Consider the following 23,736-nt stretch of genomic DNA (forward strand, 5'->3'; position numbering starts at 1 on the left):
CTCTAGGACGTAAGAGAAAGGTTGTACTCATGAGTCAATGAATCCAGACCAGAATTGGCGATTTTCGTAAAAAATTTTTATATATAAAGTTTTTTGGGAAGACAAATGTATTTTTCTTGTTTAGTTATTATTATTATATTTTATTTATAAGGAGCTACAAGTGTTTTGCAGCGCCGTACAAAGGACAGTACAGGGAGACAAAAATTAGCATTACAGTGAATAACAAAAATAGAGTACAGGTAACAAAGAGCACCACAATTCTCATACATAATACAGCCAAGATATAAGTAGTGAGAGAGTAATCATTGTACTACTTGGGGCTGGCGGCCATAGATAGAGATGAGCCTTTACCAGTAGGAGAAAAAGCAGGTAAAGATGGTTGCTGAGTAGGAGAGAGATGGTTAATGGTTGTTAATGTAAATGTAATTTTGTGTAACATATTTTTGTAAAAATCAGAGGGTCAGCGAGACGTTATGGAGCCAATGTATCATTTACTATTTGTTACTAATTCCCCCAAAACAACCGGACCTCCCAAATGTAAGTAGAAGGTACTGCAGCAGGTATCTCCCATACCTTCATACATGGACATTTCCAGGCAAGGGTCAGGTAAGTTTATTTTAAATACAACAACCCTAATTCACCTACAAGTAAAAAACAAAAACAAACATTTGAACAGACATAATTTATTTAAAACCAACAAATAATAAAACTATTTATTTACACAGAAAGAGACCCCCCCCCCCTCCCCCGGTAATATCATCCCACTATTGAAATGAGCTGCCAAAATGGCACCAGAAATCTTTTGCTCTTAAACTACTTTATTTCATATCTTTAATACACATATTTTTGTCTATATTTTAAACTTAAAAAATACTTTACTCTGCACAACAGCCTATGGGGGTCATTCAGACACAGCCGCAATAGCGGCCCGTAGCAGTTTGCTGGTGGTGGCAAAATGCACATGTGCAGCGGCCGTGCGGACACACGTTGCGGCGTCATCTCTGAGGGCTGAACATGGGTGGGCCGGGACCATTTTCTGGGGGGCTGCGTGATGTCACATCTGCATTTTTCTGATTACCCCCCTATAAGCTTCCAGAGTGCACCTCATATCTCATCTTTTCCAAGTTACTACACATGATATGAGATCGGTAGCAGCACTACTTTCAGGATTATTACACAGAACACACATAAAGGCTGATACAGCAAATAACAGTAACACATACAATGGATTAATTAGAAATAAGGAAACATAATCATTAAGTCTAATTATCAACTGGTTCTGTGCGGGACCCATACACCTCTTTACTGCCTCCAGCAGCCCCTGGTACTGTACTGCAGCCATCTGTCCCGTCTCCTTCCACTACTGCCATCCGCTCTGTCTCCCCCCCACTACTGCCACCCGCCCTGTCTCCCCCCCATTACTGCCACCCACCCTGTCTCCCCCCACTGCTGCCACTGCCCTGTTTCCTCCCTGACATCTCAGCCCTGCTTGGGGATTCTTGGTACTGCTGGTAACAGTCCTTCATCTGCAGATGGAAGTAACCAGGGCAGTAAGGAGGCAGAAGTTGCTTCTGGTACCATGGACCCTGGTCATGTAGGGCTGGGAGAGTCAGTAAGATTATGTAATAGAGTCACCATCTTACAGGCAGCCGGTGAAGGGAGCAGAGAATGGGTGTTATGTGGCAGGAACGGGCTGGTTAGGTAACAGCCTGGCTGCTGCATTCTGTACAAGCTACAAGCGGTGCAATTCTTTTGCTGGGAGACCCAGGTAGAGGACATTGCAGTAGTCTATGCGTGATGATACAAGTGCATGTATGACTGTAGGTAGATCTGAGGGAAATAAGTGCTGGAACCTGGCTATGTTCCTCAGATGAGGATATGATTGTGGCTGATACTGATGTCTAAGTGTCACTCCACCATCCAGGACACCAAGATTCCGCACATGATCCGCATTTTGTAACTCTGAACCCACAAGCGTAAGTCTGGTTGGTAGGTAAAGCTGAGCTGTAGCCCTGCCCTTTGTTGGTGAGCTTCTATCATAAGGACCTGTTTCACCAGTACTGAGTCACAGCCAACTGTCATCACCCACACCTGGAGCTCAGCTAGACATTTAGGATTGGTATTGGGTTCTCAGTACCCGGAGAAAAAGACAGGTCATCTGTATAGCAGTGGTAGATGAGGACATGACATCTGATTATTTCACCCTGCGGTAGCATGTATATTGCAAAAAGCATAGGAGATAGGATATGAACCTTGCGGAACATTACATGGCAATGATAAGTATACTCCAGAATAAAATGGTTCCTCACCTGAGTGATGTCTATTGTGTGCAAGAGCTAATTTATTTCTGAGTATGGAAATGGCTTCTCACCTGTGTGACTTCTCTGATGTCTAACAAGTTGTGATTTCCGGATAAAACATTTCCCGCACTCAGAGCAAGAAAATAGATTCTCACCTGTGTGACTTCTGTTATGTCTAACAAAATCTGATTTGTGTGCAAAACATTTCCCACACTCAGAACATGTAAATGGCTTCTCACCTGTGTGACTTCGCTGATGTGTAACAAGTTGTGATTTCCAGGAAAAACATTTTCCGCACTCAGAACATGGAAATGGATTCTCACCTGTGTGACTTCGTTGATGTGCAACAAGTTGTGATTTTTGTGTAAAACATTTCCCACACTCAGAACATGGAAATGGCTTCTCACCTGTGTGACTTCGCTGATGTCTTGCAAGTTGTGATTTCTGTGCAAAATATTTCCCACACTCAGAGCAAGAAAATGGCTTCTCACCTGTGTGACTTCTCTGATGTCTAACAAGATCTGATTTGCGTGCAAAACATTTCCCACACTCAGAACATGGAAATGGCTTCTCACCTGTGTGACTTCTCTGATGTGTAATAAGATGCGATTTCTGTGTAAAACATTTCCCACACTCAGAACATGGAAATGGTGATGTACCTGTGTGACTTCTCTGATGTGCATCAAGAGTTTTTTTGTATGTAAAACATTTCCCACACTCAGAACAGGAATATGGTTGCTCACCTGTATGTATTCTCTTATGTATTACAAGAAGTGATTTGTATGTAAAACATTTCCCACACTCAGAACATGGAAATGCCTTCTCACCTGTGTGACTACGCGGATGTGTAATAAGATCTGATTTCCGTGCAAAACATTTCCCACACTCAGAACATGGAAATGGCCTCTCCCCTGCCTTACCTGTCTGTGGGTTAATAGGCTTTGTGTTCTGTGTAAAACATTTGGCATCTGTAGAACAGAGAAACTCTGTATCTAGTCTCAGAGATGTAACAGATGCACCAATATCAGAGTGATCAGGAGAACATTTCCCAGGATCAGAGGGATCAGCTGATAGAGCTGGATGTATAATTGGGGTAATGGGGTTAGCTCCTGGAGAATCCTGTCTACGGTCATTATCTTTTATGTCACAATCCGGGGATAACATTAGATGTCCTTCTGAGATATTCCTGCTTGTGTGTCCATCTGCTGGAAATAAAATACATTATGGAAATGTGACATTTTCTGTAACAACATTAATCTTGTAAACAATAGGAGAAGACGACTCTCTGGGACACTTAATTGTAAATGTGTGTGTATAATAAAACATAACTTTTACTGAAGGCTTTATAATATTGTGTCTCAGACTATCATTGTGTCCACCCTCCTGAGAACACTCACAATAACAAATGTAATATTATAACAAGACTTAGATATATCTCTCTCTTGTACTGGTAACTAACCATGAAGTATAAATGGAGATGTAGTCACTCGCCAAGTCCTATGTCAGCACCAATGTAAAACAATGGATGGGGAACATATCGTATGAATTGGAGATTCTAGATGAACAATAACATTAGTCATATGAGCTGATGGATCAGAGAAATGTCTCCTAACGTTACTTCTGGAAGCATTGGTAAGGTAGCATTCCTTTATGTGTGTGCTCATACGCTGGTAAGCCTGTACATGTGTTACTCACCCTTATATAAGGTATATTGCTACAGCAGAAGAGGTGTGGAACAAGGTACTTTACATGCAATACACCATATTATACACTGCAATCATCATCATCATCTGCTAGGTTATAATCCACTGTTACACCCCCATCATCAGTGTCTTACCTCTATTCTCTCAATAGTAATAAGGATGATGTGTGTACGGTAAGTATGATATAGAGAATTACATATCAAAATCTATACTTTACTATAGTCTATAGTCTTTAGTCTTTCCTGCACGCTCCAGACACCTGACTTGGAGGTGCTTTTGCCTCAGGTGGGAGCAAATGCTCCCCCACTACTGCTGGGGACAGAACAGGCCGCCCACGGTCACTGGAGCACGGCAGTGATATTGGGAAGTGAGGTGGCTGCCATTTTGGATCCCGGTGCCCGGCCATTGCATGCTTTGCCTTCAATAAGGTATAAAATTGATATAAGCTGCTACCTGACAGCTGGACCGGGGTCACTACACTAAATTGAAGCCTTTCCCTGGAGGTGAAACTACCTTCTATTTATATGGTACCACTATAATCTACTTCCTCTCTGTCTACCTGCAGAGCCCAGTATCAAGTATCATCTGAGTACAGCTCATTACACTCTGATTACAACCTCACAGTATATTATTGTGGATTTATTCACTGAATATACTGTATTTTGCCACTTGTGTGTCTCTCTGTGCTTCACGTCTGTGATGACGCTGACATCTAGTGGAATTTTTCGGTTATAAATGTGTTATTTGAGTTGCTTTACATCATGTTTACTTGAAATTTTGGCTCTGATACCCCCGGCACCCCGACTAAGTATGTAATTTTGAACTGAGTCATCTTGATGTAACCCCGTGACAGCGTACTACTGCTCCTTTTATTTATATATCATTTGTATTTTCCATTCTCTGAGCGGTCCGTCTCTTTGTAGTGGGCTTACCATGCCTCCAAGAAAGGTTAAAAATGTACAACATCAGCCGCATCTGTCCATCTCTTTGGTATCTCGAATTCAGGTGGTTTTTCTGAGACTGCTACAACATCATCTGCTTTTTCTTGTCAGTCGCACAGCTCAGCTGTAATGGCTGAAGACATCTTAAGACACTCTAGATGGTCCTGTTACTCTACGCTCTATACATTCTATGTTATCTACATTTAAGGCCTGAAATAACCTCAGAACTTAACTCTAATATTAAAGCTTTGAGGTCCGATATCAGTGAGATTGCCACTCGTACAGACTAAGATGAAAGAGATTGTTGCGTCTCACAAAGATCTGATTTCAGCACATGACACCCTTCAGGAAGGCCCTGTCTCTATTCGTGATAAAGTCGTTGATTTAGAAGACAGGTCTCGGAGAAATAATATCAGAATAATGGGCGTTCAGGATTCTGTTACAAATGCTGAGCTTTATGATTATGCCACGGTCCTCTTTTCAGAAACTTTTACAGAAGGCTTCTGCCACGGACCTTCTTATTGATAGGATCCATAGACTCCCAAAGTCCAAACAGGCCCCTATCCAAGCTCCGAAGGACACTCTGCTCAGGGTCCACTTTTTTCATATTAAAGAACATATTCTACAGGCTGCTTTGCCTTCCTCATCTACAGCTGAGTGCCTGGATAATCTGCAGCTATTTCCAGATATTTCTCCTGTGACGCTGGACAAAAAGTGTCTATTCCACCCAAGGAAATGTACAATACAAATGGGGCTTTCCTACTAAGATTATTGTGATGTGAAACGGCGCCTTCACAGTGATCTCTTCACCCGAGGATGGCCCTGCTATTCTGAAAAAGTGGGACACTCCTGTTGACAGTCCTTCATGACACTTTACCTAAACCAATCCCGGAGGAGTTGTCTCCCATCTTGAAGTAATATGCTAAAGGAGTAAAACTGTTAGAGACAATCAGGGTTTATTTCCTACTGTAACATGTGCCAACTGGGACCAAGTTACTGGGCATGGATCTATTTTTGGGCCAGATTTATTTGCTCTTGTTATGGGTATAAAACGTATATTTTTATCTTTATTTCCTGTGCTATATAATTGCTATATGGTATATGGTCTGATATTCTTTCCACTGTTATGTTACATAATACCTTTCTAGAATGTTTGGGTGTTCAGGTAAAGCATGACTGATTCATGTAACTTCCTGTTGCCCTTATAACTGTGTTGGTAGAACCTACATTGGATATCAGGTCATGTTCTTGGTCTTTAAATCCTTTGGATACACTGGTTACATTGAGATTTGATATTTCTTTGTACAATTGTTACTATGATGACTAGATTTTGCACTCTCGTATGGCTACTTGGGGTAATCGGTGAGTTTCCCTATTAGGCCCGACCGCCACCTTTTGCCACCTTTCTGTCACGGTACCCTAGTGACGGAATCTCTAGCTCCTTTATGGACGCTATTTCTGTTTGTCTCCCATTTTTGTTCCCTATTTTATTTTTCTGTGATATGATAGTTTGTAGTACGCACACGTCCTACAGACTCTACTGGACTTTACACAGATGATCCTAGATGTTTCATACCATGATCTGATCTCTCTCTATCACGGTGAAGTTTTTAAGTCTTAATGTAAAAGGTCTTAATTCTCCCTGTAAGAGACGTCTTGCAATAAAATATTTCACTGACCAGAAGGCGGCGGTGGTAGCCATTCAGGAATCACATGTTCCATTGCACTCTCCCCCTCAGTTTACCAATAACTACCCAGCATGCTCTATCTCCTGTGGTGTAGCCATCCTTTCCCATAGATCCTGCCCCTTTCACCTGGAAAGCAAGTGGGTGGATTGCAATGGTAGATATTGGATTCTAGTTGGGAAAATTAATTATAAATGTCACCCTCACTTCCCTCTATTCCCCTCTTGCCAGACAACCCCGATGTCTTTATATATATCTCCAAACAATGAATCATAGGGCGCTAACAATCACTTTCCACTATATCAGCAAATGCAAATGACCACATATATATATATATATATATATATATATATAGATAGATATATAGATAGCAATTTATTAAGAGCACAAATGGCTCAAAGAGATAACCCTTTCAAAAACACATAGCAAATAATTTGTGTCATAGATGATGTGATGGGTAAGTTTTTCTCTCTTCTCACCCTGGAAGTTTGGAGGTGTTTTGGTTTGGTTCTGGCTAACAGTAGGACCGTTTCAGAGGGCTGCTACACTACAGCGCAGGATAAAGGTGATTTTGGTCTATATATATATATATATATATATATATAATTTTACAGTACACAGTATGGTTGCTGGTGGCACACAGTAACATGATGTGAGGGGAGATCAGGAGTATAATAGGGGCTGATGGCTCCTGATGTATGAGATACACCAGAGAGTGTGGGGAGGAGACTGGTCAGATCTCTGGGCTGGTAACACACAGTCACATGAGGTGAGGGGGGAGAACAGGGGTATAATAGAGGCTGATGGCTCCTGATGTATGGGATACACCAGAGAGTATGGGGAGAAGACTGGTCAGATATCAGGGCTGGTAACACACAGTGACATGATGTGAGGGGGAGAGCAGGAGCATAATAGGAGATGATGGCTCCTGATGTATGACATACACCAGAGAGTGTGGAGAGGAGACTGGTCAGATCACTGGGCTGGTAACACACAGTGACATGATGTGAGGGGGAGAGCAGGAGTATGATAGGGGCTGATGGCTCCTGATGTATGAGATACACCAGAGAGTGTGGGGAGGAGACTGGTCAGATCTCTGGGCTGGTAACACACAGTGACATGATGTGAGGGGGAGAGCAGGAGTATAATAGGGGCTGATGGCTCCTGATGTATGAGATACACCAGAGAGTGTGGGGAGAAGACTGGTCAGATCCCAGGGCTGGTAACACACAGTGACATGATGTAAGGGGGAGAGCAGGAGTATAATAAAAGATGATGGCTCCTGATGTATGAGATACACCAGAGAGTGTGGAGAGGAGACTGGTAAGATCTCTGGGCTGGTAACACACAGTGACATGATGTGAGGGGGAAAGCAGGAGTATAATAGGGAATGTTGTCTCCTGATGTATGAGATACACCAGAGAGCGTGGGGAGGAGACTGGTCAGATTTCTAGGCTGGTAACACACAGTGACATGATGTGAGGGGAGAGCAGGAGTATAATAGGGGGTGATGTCTCCTGATGTATGAGATACACCAGAGAGCGTGGGGAGGAGACTGGTCAGATCTCTGGGCTGGTAACACACAGTGACATGATGTGAGGGGGAGAGCGGGAGTATAATATATAATAGGGGCAGATGGTTCCTGATGTATGAGATACACCAGAGAGTGTGGGGAGAAGACTGGTCAGATCTCAGGGCTGGTAACACACAGTGACATGATGTGAGGGGGAGAGCATGAGTATAATAGGAGATGATGGCTCCTGATGTATGAGATACACCAGAGAGTGTGGAGAGGAGATTGGTCAGAGCTCTGGGCTGGTAACACACAGTGACATGATGTGAGGGGGGAGAACAGGAGTATAATAGGGGCTGATGGCTCCTGATGTATGAGATACACCAGAGAGTGTGGGGAGGAGACTGGTCAGATTTCTAGGCTGGTAACACACAGTGACATGATGTGAGGGGGAGAGCAGGAGTATAACAGGGGCTGATGTCTCCTGATGTATGAGATACACCAGAGAGTGTGGGGAGGAGACTGGTCAGATCTCTGGGCTGGTAACACACAGTGACATGATGTGGGAGGGGAGCAGGAGTATAATAGGGGCTGATGTCTCCTGATGTATGAGATACACCAGAGAGTGTGGGGAGGAGACTGGTCAGATCTCTGGGCTGGTAACGCACAGTGACATGATATGAGGGGGAGAACAGGAGTATAATAGGGGCTGATGTCTCCTGATGTATGAGATACACCAGAGAGTGTGGGGAGGAGACTGGTCAGATTTCTAGGCTGGTAACACACAGTGACATGATGTGAGGGGGAGAGCAGGAGTATAACAGGGGCTGATGTCTCCTGATGTATGAGATACACCAGAGAGTGTGGGGAGGAGACTGGTCAGATCTCTGGGCTGGTAACACACAGTGACATGATGTGGGAGGGGAGCAGGAGTATAATAGGGGCTGATGTCTCCTGATGTATGAGATACACCAGAGAGTGTGGGGAGGAGACTGGTCAGATCTCTGGGCTGGTAACACAGAATGACATGATGTGAGGGGGAGATCAGGAGTATAAATAAGATTTTACTTACCGATAAATCTATTTCTCGTAGTCCGTAGTGGATGCTGGGACTCCGTAAGGACCATGGGGAATAGCGGCTCCGCAGGAGACGGGGCACAAAATAAAAGCTTGAGATATCAGGTGGTGTGCACTGGCTCCTCCCCCTATGACCCTCCTCCAAGCCAGTTAGGATAGTGTGCCCGGACGAGCGTACATAATAAGGAAGGATATTGAATCCCGGGTAAGACTCATACCAGCCACACCAATCACACCGTACAACTCGTGATCTGAACCCAGTTAACAGTATGATAAATTTAAAGGAGCCTCTGAAAAGATGGCTCAACAATAATAACCCGAATTTTTTGTAACAATAACTATATACAAGTATTGCAGACAATCCGCACTAGGGATGGGCGCCCAGCATCCACTACGGACTACGAGAAATAGATTTATCGGTAAGTAAAATCTTATTTTCTCTAACGTCCTAAGTGGATGCTGGGACTCCGTAAGGACCATGGGGATTATACCAAAGCTCCCAAACGGGCGGGAGAGTGCGGATGACTCTGCAGCACCGAATGAGAGAACTCCAGGTCCTCCTCAGCCAGGGTATCAAATTTGTAGAATTTAGCAAACGTGTTTGCCCCTGACCAAGTAGCTGCTCGGCAAAGTTGTAAAGCCGAGACCCCTCGGGCAGCCGCCCAAGATGAGCCCACTTTCCTTGTGGAATGGGCTTTTACTGATTTTGGCTGTGGCAATCCTGCCACGGAATGTGCAAGCTGAATTGTACTACAAATCCAACGAGCAATCGTCTGCTTTGAAGCAGGAGCACCCAGCTTGTTGGGTGCATACAGGATAAACAGCGAGTCAGTTTTCCTGACTCCTGCCGTCCTGGAAACATATATTTTCAAGGCCCTGACAACGTCCAGCAACTTAGAGTCCTCTAAGTCCCTAGTAGCCGCAGGTACCACAATAGGTTGGTTCATGTGAAATGCAGAAACCACCTTAGGTAGAAATTGAGGACGAGTCCTCAATTCCGCCCTGTCAGAATGAAAATTTAGGTAAGGGCTTTTACATGATAAAGCCGCCAATTCTGACACACGCCTAGCTGAAGCCAAGGCCAACAGCATCGACACCTTCCACGTGAGATATTTTAAATCTACCGTAGACAATGGTTCAAACCAGTGTGATTTTAGAAATCTCAACACAACATTGAGATCCCAAGGTGCCACTGGAGGCACAAAAGGAGGCTGTATGTGCAGCACCCCTTTCACAAATGTCTGAACTTCAGGTACTGAAGCCAGTTCTTTCTGGAAGAATATCGACAGGGCCGAAATTTGAACCTTAATGGACCCTAATTTTAGGCCCATAGACAGTCCTGTTTGCAGGAAATGCAAGAAACGACCCAGTTGAAATTCCTGTGTAGGGGCCTTCTTGGCCTCACACCACGCAACATATTTACGCCAAATGCGGTGATAATGTTTTGCGGTTACTTCCTTTCTGGCTTTTACCAGAGTAGGGATGACTTCTTCTGGAATGCCCTTGTCCTTCAGGATCCGGCGTTCAACCGCCATGCCGTCAAACGCAGCCGCGGTAAGTCTTGGAACAGACAAGGCCCCTGCAGTAGCAGGTCCTGTCTTAGAGGTAGAGGCCACGGTTCGTCCGTGAGCATCTCTTGAAGTTCCGGGTACCAAGACCTCCTTGGCCAATCCGGAACCACGAGTATAGTTCTTACTCCTCTCCTTCTTATGATTCTCAATACTTTCGGTATGAGGGGCAGAGGAGGGAATACATACACTGACTGGTACACCCACGGCGTTACCAGAGCGTCCACTGCTATTGCCTGAGGGTCCCTTGACCTGGCGCAATATCTGTCCAGTTTTTTGTTTAGACGTGACGCCATCATGTCCACCTTTGGTCTTTCCCAACGGTTTACAATTTGGTGGAAGACTTCTGGGTGAAGTCCCCACTCTCCCGGGTGAAGGTCGTGTCTGCTGAGGAAGTCTGCTTCCCAGTTGTCCACTCCCGGAATGAACACTGCTGACAGTGCTATCACATGATTTTCCGCCCAGCGAAGAATCCTTGCAGTTTCTGCCATTGCCCTCCTGCTTCTCGTGCCGCCCTGTCTGTTTATGTGGGCGACTGACGTGATGTTGTCCGACTGGATCAACACCGCCTGACCCTGAAGCAGAGGTTTTGCTTGAATTAAGGCATTGTAAATGGCCCTTAGTTCTAGAATGTTTATATGAAGAGATGTTTCCATGCTTGACCACAAGCCCTGGAAATTCCTTCCCTGTGTGACTGCTCCCCAGCCTCTTAGGCTGGCATCCGTGGTTACCAGGATCCAATCCTGAATGCCAAATCTGCGGCCCTCTAGTAGATGAGCCCTCTGAAGCCACCACAGGAGAGACACCCTTGTCCTTGGCGACAGGGTTATCCGTTGATGCATCTGAAGATGCGATCCGGACCATTTTCCCAGTAGATCCCACTGAAAAGTTCTTGCATGGAATCTTCCGAATGGAATCGCTTCGTAAGAAGCCACCATTTTTCCCAGGACCCTTGTGCACTGATGCACTGAGACCTGTCCTGGTTTTAGGAGGTTCCTGACTAGCTCGGATAACTCCCTGGCCTTCTCCTCCGGGAGAAACACCTTCTTCTGGACTGTGTCCAGAATCATTCCTAAGAACAGTAGACGTGTCGTTGGAATCAGCTGCGATTTTGGAATATTTAGAATCCATCCGTGCTGACTTAGCACTACCTGAGATAGTGCCACTCCGACTTCTAACTGTTCCTTGGTTCTTGCCCTTATCAGGAGATTGTCCAAGTAAGGGATAATTAAGATGCCTTTTCTTCGTAGAAGAATCATCATTTCGGCCATTACCTTGGTAAAGACCCGAGGCGCCGTGGACAATCCAAACGGCAGCGTCTGAAACTGATAATGACAGTTTTGTACTACAAACCTGAGGTACCCTTGGTGAGAAGGATATATTTGGACGTGGAGATAAGCATCCTTGATGTCCAGCGACACCATATAGTCCCCCTCTTCCAGGTTCGCTATCACCGCTCTGAGTGACTCCATCTTGAATTTGAACCTTTTTATGTAAGTGTTCAAAGATTTTAGATTTAATATTGGTCTCACCGAGCCGTCCGGCTTCGGTACCACAAATAGTGTGGAATAATACCCCTTCCCCTGTTGTAAGAGGGGTACCTTGATTATCACTTGCTGGGAGTACAGCTTGTGAATGGCTTCCAGAACTGCCTCCCTGTCGGAGGGAGACTTTGGTAAAGCAGACTTCAGGAACCGATGAGGAGGAAACGCCTCGAATTCCAGTTTGTACCCCTGTGATACTACCTGTAGAATCCAGGGATCCACTTGCGAGTGAGCCCACTGCGCGTTGAAATTCTTGAGACGGGCCCCCACCGTGTCTGAGTCTGCTTGTAAAGCCCCAGCGTCATGCTGAAGACTTGGCAGAAGCAGGGGAGGGCTTCTGCTCCTGGGAAGCGGCTGCATGGTGCTGCCTTTTTCCTCTTCCTCTGCCCTTGGGCAGAAAAGAGTGGCCTTTTGCTCGCTTGTACTTATGGGAACGAAAGGACTGAGTTTGAAAAGACTGTGTCTTTTTCTGTTGATGTGAAGTAACCTGGGGTAAAAAGGTGGATTTTCCAGCCGTTGCCGTGGCCACCAGGTCTGTTAGACCAGCCCCAAATAACTCCTCCCACTTATACGGCAATACTTCCATGTGCCGTTTGGAATCTGCGTCCCCTGACCACTGTCTGGTCCATAATGCTCTTCTGGCAGAGATGGACATTGCGCTTACTCTTGATGCCAGGGTACAAATATCCCTCTGCGCATCACGCATATATAGCAATGCATCCTTTAAATGTTCTATAGTTAACAGAATATTGTCCCTATCCAGGGTATCAATATTCTCAGTCAGGGAATCCGCCCATGCGACTCCAGCACTGCACATCCAGGCTGATGCGATTGCTGGTTGCAGTATAACACCAGTATGTGTGTATATACTTTTCAGGATATTTTCCAGCCTCCTATCAGCTGGTTCTTTGAGGGTGGCCGTATCAGGGGACGGTAACGCTACTTGTTTAGATAAACGTGTGAGCGCCTTATCTACCCTAGGGGGTGTTTCCCACCGTGCCCTAACCTCTGGCGGGAAAGGGTATAGTGCTAATAACTTATTAGAAATTAGCTGTTTTTTATCGGGGGAAACCCACGCTTTATCACACACCTCATTTATTTCCTCAGACTCAGGAAAAACTATTGGCAGTTTTTTCACACCCCACATAATACCCGCCTTTGAGGTATTTGTAGTGTCAGAAAGGTTCAATGCCTCTTTCATTGCCGTGATCATGTAACGTGTGGCCCTACTGGACATTACGTTTGTCTCGTCACCGTCGACACTAGATTCAGTATCTGTATCTGGATCCGTGTCGACCCACTGAGGTAGCGGCCGTTTTAGGGCCCCTGAGGGTGTCTGAGACGCCTGAACAGGCACTAATTGATTTGCCGGCTTTCTCATGTCGTCAACAGTTTTTTGTAAATTGCTGACATTATCACTTAATTGCTTAAACACAATCATCCAGTCAGGTGTCGACTCCCTAGGGGGTGACATAACTAACACAGGCAACTGCTCCGCCTCCACCTCATTTTCCTCCTCATACATGTCGACACACGCGTACCGACACACAGCACACACACCGGGAATGCTCTGATAGAGGACAGGACCCCACTTAGCCCTTTGGAGAGACAGAGGGAGAGTCTGCCAGCACACACCCAGCGCTATATATATACAGGGATAACCTTATATAAGTGTTAATCCCTTATAGCTGCTGTTAATCTAGTTATTTGCTGCCAAAATGCCCCCCCTTCTCTTTTTTACCCTGAATCAGATGTAGTACTGCAGGGGAGAATCAGGGAGCCGTCCTTCCAGCGGAGCTGTGAGGGAATAATGGCGCCAGTGTGCTGAGGAGATAGGCCCCGCCCCTTCACGACGTCCTTAACTCCCGCTTTTTTGTGTAAAATGGCAGGGGAAAAAATACATCCATATAGCCCTGGAGCTATATGTGATGTATTCCTTTTGCCAGCTAAGGTATATGTGTGTTATATTGCGTCTCAGGGCGCTCCCCCCCAGCGCCCTGCACCCTCAGTGACCGGAGTGTGAAGTGTGCTGAGAGCAATGGCGCACAGCTGCGGTGCTGTGCGCTACCTTAGTCTTGAAGACAGGATGTCTTCTGCCGCCGCTTTCACCGGACCTTCGTCTCTTCTGGCTCTGTAAGGGGGACGGCGGCGCGGCTCCGGTGACCCATCCAGGCTGAACCTGTGATCGTCCCTCTGGAGCTAACGTCCAGTAGCCTAAGAAGCCCAATCCACTCTGCACTCAGGTGAGTTCGCTTCTTCTCCCCTTAGTCCCACGATGCAGTGAGCCTGTTGCCAGCAGGACTCACTGAAAATAAAAAAACCTAACTAAACTTTTATTCCAAGCAGCTCTGGAGAGCTACCTAGTTTGCACCCTTCTCGGCCGGGCACAAAAATCTAACTGGCTTGGAGGAGGGTCATAGGGGGAGGAGCCAGTGCACACCACCTGATATCTCAAGCTTTTATTTTGTGCCCTGTCTCCTGCGGAGCCGCTATTCCCCATGGTCCTTACGGAGTCCCAGCATCCACTTAGGACGTTAGAGAAATAGGGGCTGATGGCTCCTGATGTATGATATACACCAGAGAGTGTGGGGAGGAGACTGGTCAGATATCTGGGCTTGTAACACACAATGACATGATGTGAGGGGAGAACAGGAGTATAATAAGGGCTGATGGCTCCTGATGTATGAGATACACCAGAGAGTGTGGGGAGGAGACTGGTCAGATCTCTGGGCTGGTAACACAGTGACATGATGTGAGGGGAGAGCAGAAGTATAATAGGGGCTGATGGCTCCTGATGTATGAGATACACCAGACAGTGTGGGGAGGAGACTGGTCAGATCTCTGTGCTGGTAACACAGTGACATGATGTGAGGAGGAGAGCAGGAGTATAATAGGGGCTGATGGCTCCTGATGTATGAGATACACCAGAGAGTGTGGGGAGGAGACTGGTCAGATCTCTGGGCTGGTAACACACAGTGACATGATGTGAGGGGGAGAGCAGGAGTATAATAGGGGCTGATGGCTCCTGACTCCCCCACTGGGCAGATACATCTCCCTCATTAGTCTGTACTGACAGAGGAGGGTGTAGGATACGAGATTGCTGTAGTGACCGAGCAAGGAGAATATGTGACTATATTCTGTAATATGTATTTATTACTCACCTGTGCTGATATCTGTAGGGATCTCCTCCTCCTTACACTGCTGATCACCCCTCACATACGTCTCTTCTTCTCCCTCTATATCTTCTGTCTTTATATCAGTCACATACGTCTCTTCTTCTCCCTCTATATCTTCTGCCTTTATATCAGTCACACACGTCTCTTTTTCTCCCTCTGTATCTTCTGCCTTTATATCAGTCACATACGTCTCTTCTACTCCCTCTATATCTTCTGCCTTTATACCAGTCACATACGTCTCTTCTTCTCCCTCTATATCTTCTGCCTTTATATCAGTCACATACGTCTCTTCTTCTCCCTCTGTATCTTCTGCCTTTATATCAGTCACATACGTCTCTTCTTCTCCCTTTGTATCTTCTGCCTTTATATCAGTCACATACATCTCTTCTTCTCCCTCTGTATCTTCTGCCTTTATATCAGTCACATATGTCTCTTCTTCTCCCTCTGTATCTTCTGCCTTTATATCAGTCATATACGTCTCTTCTTCTTCTATATCTTCTGCCTTTATATCAGTCACACACGTCTCTTCTTCTTCTATATCTTCTGCCTTTATATCAGTCACATACGTATCTTCTTCTCCCTCTATATCTTCTGCCTTTATATCAGTCATATAAATCTCTTCTTCTCCCTCTATATCTTCTGTTTTAATATCAATCAGACGTTCAACCTAAAAAAACAAAAACACTACACTGACATTTGCATACAGTCAGGTTAAACTGAGGTGAAACAGTATAATATCAGTGTATAAGACACACAGCTCCTCTACAGATCATATAGTGACAGTCACTTTGGTATATTGGGGAGACCCTAAATCCCACCTACCTGATCCTCCTGTGGGGTCCTGTGATTCTCCTCTGTACAATCCTGGGAATACAGAGGATGGGGACATCTCTCTGGGGTCTCTCTGTTACTGGGCCCATCTGTAGGAGACACACAGTGACTGAGTACAGTGTATATATGTGATTATCAGGTGATGTGTGTATATAGGGGGCCCCCATACCTGCCCTCCCCTGTACAATACATGACAGTCTCCTCTTACCCAGTGATGTGAGGGGCCGGTGATTCTCCATCATCACGTCCTTGTACAGACCGCTGTGTTCCTCTATATACTCCCCCTCCTGCATGGAGACATAGACAGTGACTTCCTGACACCTTATAGGAACCTGATACACACAGTGATACAGTCATCACCTAGACACGTCCCCTGGTGTTACTGTATAATGTTCCATTCCCAACAGTCACCTCTCCAGTCATCACCCAGACATGTCCCCTGGTGTTATTCTAGTCCACCAATTGAATTTTTGACCTTACTTATGGAGGTGATACTCCATAAGAATTATTTTTTGTTTAACAACACTTTTTCTTCAACTTACTGGCACTGCAATGGGGTAAAATATGGCCCCATCGTATGTGAATCTATACATGTATAATTATGAACATCAACACATTATGGGTAAAGCAGCATATTCGCAATATGTTGCGTTTTACTTAAGGTATATAGATGACCTTTTTTATTTGGACTGGGGATTAGGACCTTCTTTTACAATTTGTGGACTATTTGAACATCATTCCAGGTTTGATTAGATTCTCCTGCAGCAGCAGCCCCCACAAAATTGATTTTTCTTTTGGATGTTACAGTAACAATTGGTGATGACCAATGCAAAACCAATATTTTTAGAAAGAGTACGGACAAAAACACATTATTGTTGTCATCAAGCTTTCATCCTCAGCCCCTGAAGAGGGGTCTCCCTTTTCCCCCAACTTGTCAGAGTGGTTAGAATGATGTCTGATAGAACTCAACTACCTGAAGCTCTGAAAGTAATGGGTAAAAATTCTTAGAACGGGGTTATGAGCCAGAGGAGCTCTCAGCAGCAATAAACAAATGTTTATCATTGGACCGAGATGTCCCTTATGAAACAAGATGACCGGGCATCAGAAATGATGAGATTATCATTCTCCGGTACATATTCAATAACCTCAGGAATAACTAGGGCTGCGATTGGCACATAATTCAATCAGACCCGATACTGAGACCATCACGTCAACAACCGCCTTTCTTCTGTTACAGATGAAGTAGAACATGGACAGAACGGATAACATAATAAAAAATATAGGTAAAAAGTGACTTGTGTCATAGCTTCAACTCGGCAGATCCCCAAAAAATAGCACCACTCCTTTACAGTCATAATTGTAATAAAAAAAGAGGCGATCTCCCAGCGATGCTAAATACACGTTCCAAATCAATATGTATCCCTGTTCTTCAAACAGAAAACATAATATGCAGCATATTTGTTAGTTAATGTCCATATCTCGACATGCGTCTTCCAAGGTCACTCCTCCTAACGACTGACCTGTGCTAAATGAGATGTGTTCCCATAAAGGTTTCTTTAACACTTCATGTATCAACAGCCTTCTAACTCACGGCTTATCTACATCAGGCTTACCTTTAGGATAAGCCCTATAGGCATTGAAAGGTATCTTTTCCAGTCCTCTGTTTATATCCAGCCATTCGATTACCTCCACTCAAATAGTTCCCAATGACAGCAAATGGTGAAACCAATGTCTATTTTTATTCCAAAGAGAATTATCTCACAAAAATACAGGAATAAAAACAATATACAGTCTATAAAAAAGTAAAACAAAATGCAAGAGGTCCCTTATATTAAAGAGAGTAGGGCCACTTCCAATGGTACCGGTAGGATGGACTAGGTAGATTTCGCCAATTTTGAGGGATTTTTAGATGGGAAAAAAAAATGACCCACAAGATGATGCCAACCACCGTGGAAGATTACAGCCCAGGGTCCTCCTGTAAATAACCAACGCGATTTTATCCGAAACGGTGGCTGTTACTACCAAAACAAATTTGTTGACTGATGGTTTTCTAAACTATACATCTTGAAGGAATGGGTGAATATGCGATACCCGGATCATTGACTGCTTTTTTGTGACTTTTTTTTTAACATTGGGGGTCATTCCGAGTTGTTATTTTTTTTCGCTACGGAGCAATTAGTCGCAAACTGCGCATGCACAATGTACGCAGCGCGCCTGCGCCAAGTAAATTAGCACAAAAGTTTGGTATTTTATTCACGGCGTAACAAAGTGTTTTCATCGTTCTGCAGATCGGAGTGTGATTGACAGGAAGTGGGTGTTTCTGGGCAGAAACTGTCCGTTTAATGGGAGTGTGCGGAAAAACGCAGGCGTTTCAGGGAAAAACGCGGGAGTGTCTGGAGAAACGGGGGAGAGGCTGAGCGAACGCTGGGCGTATGTGTGACGTCAAACCAGGAACGAAACTGACTGAACTGATCGCTATTTGTGAGTAAGTCTGGAGCTACTCAGAAACTGCTAAGAAATCTCTATTCGCTATTCTGCTAATCTTTCATTCGCAATTCTGCTAAGCTAAGATACACTCCCAGAGGGCAGCGGCTTAGCGTGTGCAATACTGATAAAAGCAGCTAGCGAGCAACAACTCGGAATCACCCCCATTATGTCTAAGCATTGCAGCTATAAATGGAATGAAAGGCTTATTAATTGCATATTAATTGGTGTGCTGCTACCTGTGCTCTTCTGCACCCCTAACGGCTCAGGTGGACATGGACTTTGGTATAATAATTTCTAAGTGTGGCTCATACAAGTTTTTCTATTTTTACTCTAGCTATGTGATGTCACTGTGACACTCCCAAATCCCCTCACCTCCCCAGTCATGTCCCTGTATTATTATTATATATAAGTGACATCACAGTGATACTCCAAGATCCCCTCACCTACCCAGTCATGTCCCTGTATTATTATTATATATAAGTGACATCACAGTGATACTCCAAGATCCCCTCACCTCCCCAGTCATGTCCATGTATTATTACTATAGATATAAGTGATGTCACTGTGACACTCCCAAATCCCCTCACCTCCCCAGTCATGTCCCTGTATTATTATTATATATATATATAAATAAGTGACATCACAGTGATACTCCAAGATCCCCTAACCTACCCAGTCATGTCCATGTATTATTACTATAGATATAAGTGATGTCTATGTGACACTCCCAAATCCCCTCACCTCCCCAGTCATGTCCCTTTATTATTATTATTATTATTATTATTATAGATTTAAGTGACATCACAGTGATACTCCAAGATCCCCTCACCTCCCCAGTCATGTCCCTGTATTATTACTATAGATATATGATGTCACTGTGACACTCCCAAATCCCCTCACCTCCCCAGTCATGTCCCTGTATTATTACTATAGATATATGATGTCACTGTGACACTCCCAGATCCCCTCACCTCCCCAGTCATGTTCCTGTATTATTACTATAGATAAAAGTGATGTCACTGTGATAATGATAATAATAATAATATGACACCACAGACCGCTCACCCTGTATAATAATAATAATAATAACAACAACAACAACAACAACAACAGGAGAGCACAGGCTGCTCTCTTTGTATAATAAGAAGACACCACAGGCTGCTGCCCCTGTATAACAATAATAACAACAACAACAGGAAGACACCACAGGGTGCTCCCCCCGTATAATAATAACAACAAGACACCACAGTCTGCTCCACCTGTATAATAAGAACAGGACACTACAGGCTGCACCTCCTGTATAATAATTAGGAGATTTATGGTAGACTTACCATGGTTAAATCTCTTTCTGCGAGGTACACTGGGTTCCACAGGGAATACATTGGGGTGTAGAGATGGATCTTGATCCAGAGGCACCAACTGGCTAAAGTTTTAGATTGTCCCAGGATGCATTGCGGGACTCCTCTATAACCCCGCCTCCAGGCACTGTGAACTCAGTTTTGTTACCCAGTCCAATGCAGAAGCAGGTAAAAAAGAAGGCAGATGTTAGTCACATAGCACCACGTTCTCACGACAGGAGAATGGACCAGCGGCTAATGTCATACAAACCCATAGAAGCTAAGTTCGTCAGGGTGGGCGCCCTGTGGAACCAAGTGTACCTCGCAGAAAGAGATTTAACCATGGTAAGTCTACCATAAATCTCCTTTTCTGCAGTGGGGTACACTCTGTTCCACAGGGAATACATCGCGGGTGTCCTAAAGCAGTTCCTCAAGGGAGGGGACGCACCTTAGCAGGTATGAGAACCCAGCATCCAAAGGAAGCATCCTGGGAGGTGGAAGTATCAAAGATATAGAACCTAATGAACGTGTTCACTGAGGACCACGTAGACGCCTGGCACAATTGTTCTGTGGATGCGCCATGGCGGGCCGCCCAAGAAGGTCCAACAGACCGAGTAGAATGGGCTTTAATAGCAGAATAAGCTTGTGCAATCACCATTCTAATCCATCTGCCCAAGATTTGCTTATTCGCAGGTCAGCCACGTTTGTGGAAACCAAATAGTACAAATAGGGCATCTGACCTCCTAATAGAGGCAGTCCTCTCCACATATATACGGTGAGCCCGTACCACATCCAAAGACCGCTCTTTGGAGGACAAGTCAGAAGAGATGAAGGCCGGAACCACAATCTCTTAGTAAAAGTGAAACGATGACACCACCTTAGGTAAATAACTGGGGCGGGTTCGGAGAACTGCTCGGTCAGGATGAAATATCAAAAAGGGTGGACGACAGGACAAAGCGCCTAAGTCCGATACCATTGTGGCAGAGGCAATAGCCAAAAAGAAAAGGACCTTAGCCGTAAGCCATTTAAGGTCCACTGACTCCTGCAGGGCATTCAGGACAACAGAAAAATCCCATGGAGCCACAGGAGGGACATAGGGAGGCTGAATCCGCAGAACGCCCTGAGTGAATGTACAGTATGAACATCATTCATAGACACAATTTTTCTCTGAAACCACACCAACAATGCAGATATGTGAACCTTGAGGTAGGCCAGACGAACTCCTAAATCCAGGCCTTGTTGCAAAAAAGCCAGAAGTCTGGAAGTACTAAACTTGTAAGCATCGTAATTCTTAGCAGCACACCATGTGAAGTAACAATTCCAGACACTATAATAAATCCGTGCAGAAGCCGGCTTGCGGGCCTTCAGCATAGTTTGGATAACCACCTCGGAGAATCCTTTGGCCCTCAGGAGTGAAGCTTCAAGAGCCACTCCGTCAAAGCCAGTCTGGCCAGGTCCGGGAAGACACAAGGGCCCTGAACGAGGCCCTGTTGAGGAAGTAGAAGAGTACTCTCTATCGAGAGATCCTGCAGGTCTGAGAACCAATGCCATCTGGGCCACGCTGGAGCGACTAGAAGTAGTATTCATCCTTCTTGCTTGAACTTCCATAGTACCCTGGGCAAGAGTGACACTGGAGGGAACACGTAGGTCAGCCGAAAGTTCCATGGAATTGCCAGTGCGTCCACAAATGCTGCTTGAGGATCCCTGGTTCTTGATCCGAACACCGGAACATTGATTGTGTCGAGACGCCATCAGGTCTACATCTGTTAGACCCCACTTGTCCACTAGGAGCTGAAAGACTTCCTGATGAAGGCTCCACTCTCAGGCGGGCACGTCCTGATGACTGAGGAAATCCGCTTCCCAGTTGAGGACTCCCTGAATGAACACTGCCGATATTGCTGGCAGATGGCATTTCGCCCAACAAAGGATTTTTGACACTTCCATCATTGCCATGCGGCTTTGAGTGCCGCCTTGATGGTTTATGTATGCCACCGTGGTGGCATTGTCTGATTGTACTTGAACAGGCCTGTTCTCTACCAGAGGCAGGGCAAGTGTCAATGCATTGAACACTGCCCGCAATTCCAGAATGTTTATCGGGAGGAGAGATTCCTCCTTGGTTTACCAACCCTGGAGAGAGTGTTGCTTCAACACCGTGCCCCAACCCCGCAGACTGGCGTCGGTAGTCAGTAGGAACCAGTTGAGGATCCAGAAGGGACGGCCCCTGGTCAACTGCTGGTCTTGTAGCCATAAGCTCAGTGACAGACGAACCTCCGAAGTCAAGGAGATCATTTGTGACCTGATCCGATGAGGCAGGCCATCCCACTTGGAAAGGATTAACCTTTGTAGAGGGTGGGAATGAATATGAGCATACTCTACCATGTCGAAAGCCGACACCATAAGGCCCAGTACTTGCATCGCCGAGTGCATCAACACTTTTGGGCGAGAGAGGAAGTATCTGATCCTGTCCTGAAGTTTCAGGACTTTCTCTGGAGACAGAAACAGTCTTTGGCTGTGTGTGTCCAGCAGTGCCACCAGGGGCACCATGCTCTGAGCAGGGACCAGCGAGGACTTCTTCCAGTTGACGAGCCACCCGTGGGCTTGTAGGAAGACAACCGCCAGTTGCAGATGACTGAGAAGGACATCGTGGGAGTTTGCTAGGATCAGCAAGTAGTCCAGATACAGCAGGATCCTGATTTCCTGAGGACGGAGATGAGCCGTCATCACAGCCATAACCTCGGTGAAGATCTGAGGAGCCGTGGCCAGTCCAAACGGCAGAGCCTGGAATTGATAGTGAAGGTTGTCAATAGCAAACCGCAGATATTGCTGATGCGATATGGCAGTCGATATATGCAGGTCAGCATCTTGTATATCCAGGGATACCATATAATCTCCGGGTTCCATGGCCAGTACAATCGAGCGCAGAGTTTCAATATGGAACTTGGACACTCACAAATGTGTTCAGTGATTTGAGGTTGAGTATAGGCCGGAAAGACCCATTGGGTTTCGGGACTAGATACAGGGTAGAGTAGTATCCTCCGCCTCTCTGGGACAGAGGTACCGGCACTATCACTCTTGTATCCAGGAGGGAACGCACAACCAGGTGTGGAGCTTCCGCCTTCAACGGGTCCAAAGGGACTGGCGAGAGGGACGTCTCTTGAAAGAGACTGCGCACCCATGAGAGACGACTTCTCACACCCATGCATCTGAAGTAGTCTTTAACCAGACCTGGGTGAATCGCAGAAGTCGGCCTCCCACCCTGTAGTTATGATTTAATTGGTTTGCACTCATGTATTGCCTTGCATTCCCTGTGTGTCATTATACTATCTGAAAACTGGTTGCCATGGTTACAGCCGTTTATATTAACACTAAAACATGAGAATTTGTGAATGTTTATAATAGCACAAAAATGTGAAGATTGTACAATACAAAGGATATGCATAACAATCTCTTTCTACCCTGTGGGCAACATAGTTAGTTTTTAGTGTAGCCAAAACACTGCGAATTTGCAGTATTTACAATCCATGTGACCACTTCCGGTCACATGCTGCCTCTCCGCAAATAAGATAGCGGCACT

At 45.3% G+C, this 23,736-nt stretch overlaps 1 protein-coding gene across 1 annotated transcript in view; it reads right to left on the reverse strand.

Moving 5' to 3' along the window:
- Nucleotides 1-23,736, reverse strand: part of LOC134983723 (zinc finger protein 585A-like) — a 117,458-nt gene that overhangs the window by 87,871 nt on the left and 5,851 nt on the right. Inside the window, exons 2-5 of the mRNA XM_063949369.1 lie at nt 16,547-16,625; nt 16,330-16,427; nt 15,493-16,174; nt 2,338-3,505 (exon numbers count right to left, since the gene is read on the reverse strand). Of these exons, the coding sequence (XP_063805439.1) occupies nt 2,338-3,505; nt 15,493-16,174; nt 16,330-16,427; nt 16,547-16,580 (1,982 nt within the window). The 5' untranslated portion in view covers nt 16,581-16,625. The remainder of the gene's footprint in view (nt 1-2,337; nt 3,506-15,492; nt 16,175-16,329; nt 16,428-16,546; nt 16,626-23,736) is intronic.

The sequence above is a fragment of the Pseudophryne corroboree genome (genome assembly GCF_028390025.1).
Source record: "Pseudophryne corroboree isolate aPseCor3 chromosome 3 unlocalized genomic scaffold, aPseCor3.hap2 SUPER_3_unloc_22, whole genome shotgun sequence".
NCBI classification, from domain to species: domain Eukaryota; kingdom Metazoa; phylum Chordata; class Amphibia; order Anura; family Myobatrachidae; genus Pseudophryne; species Pseudophryne corroboree.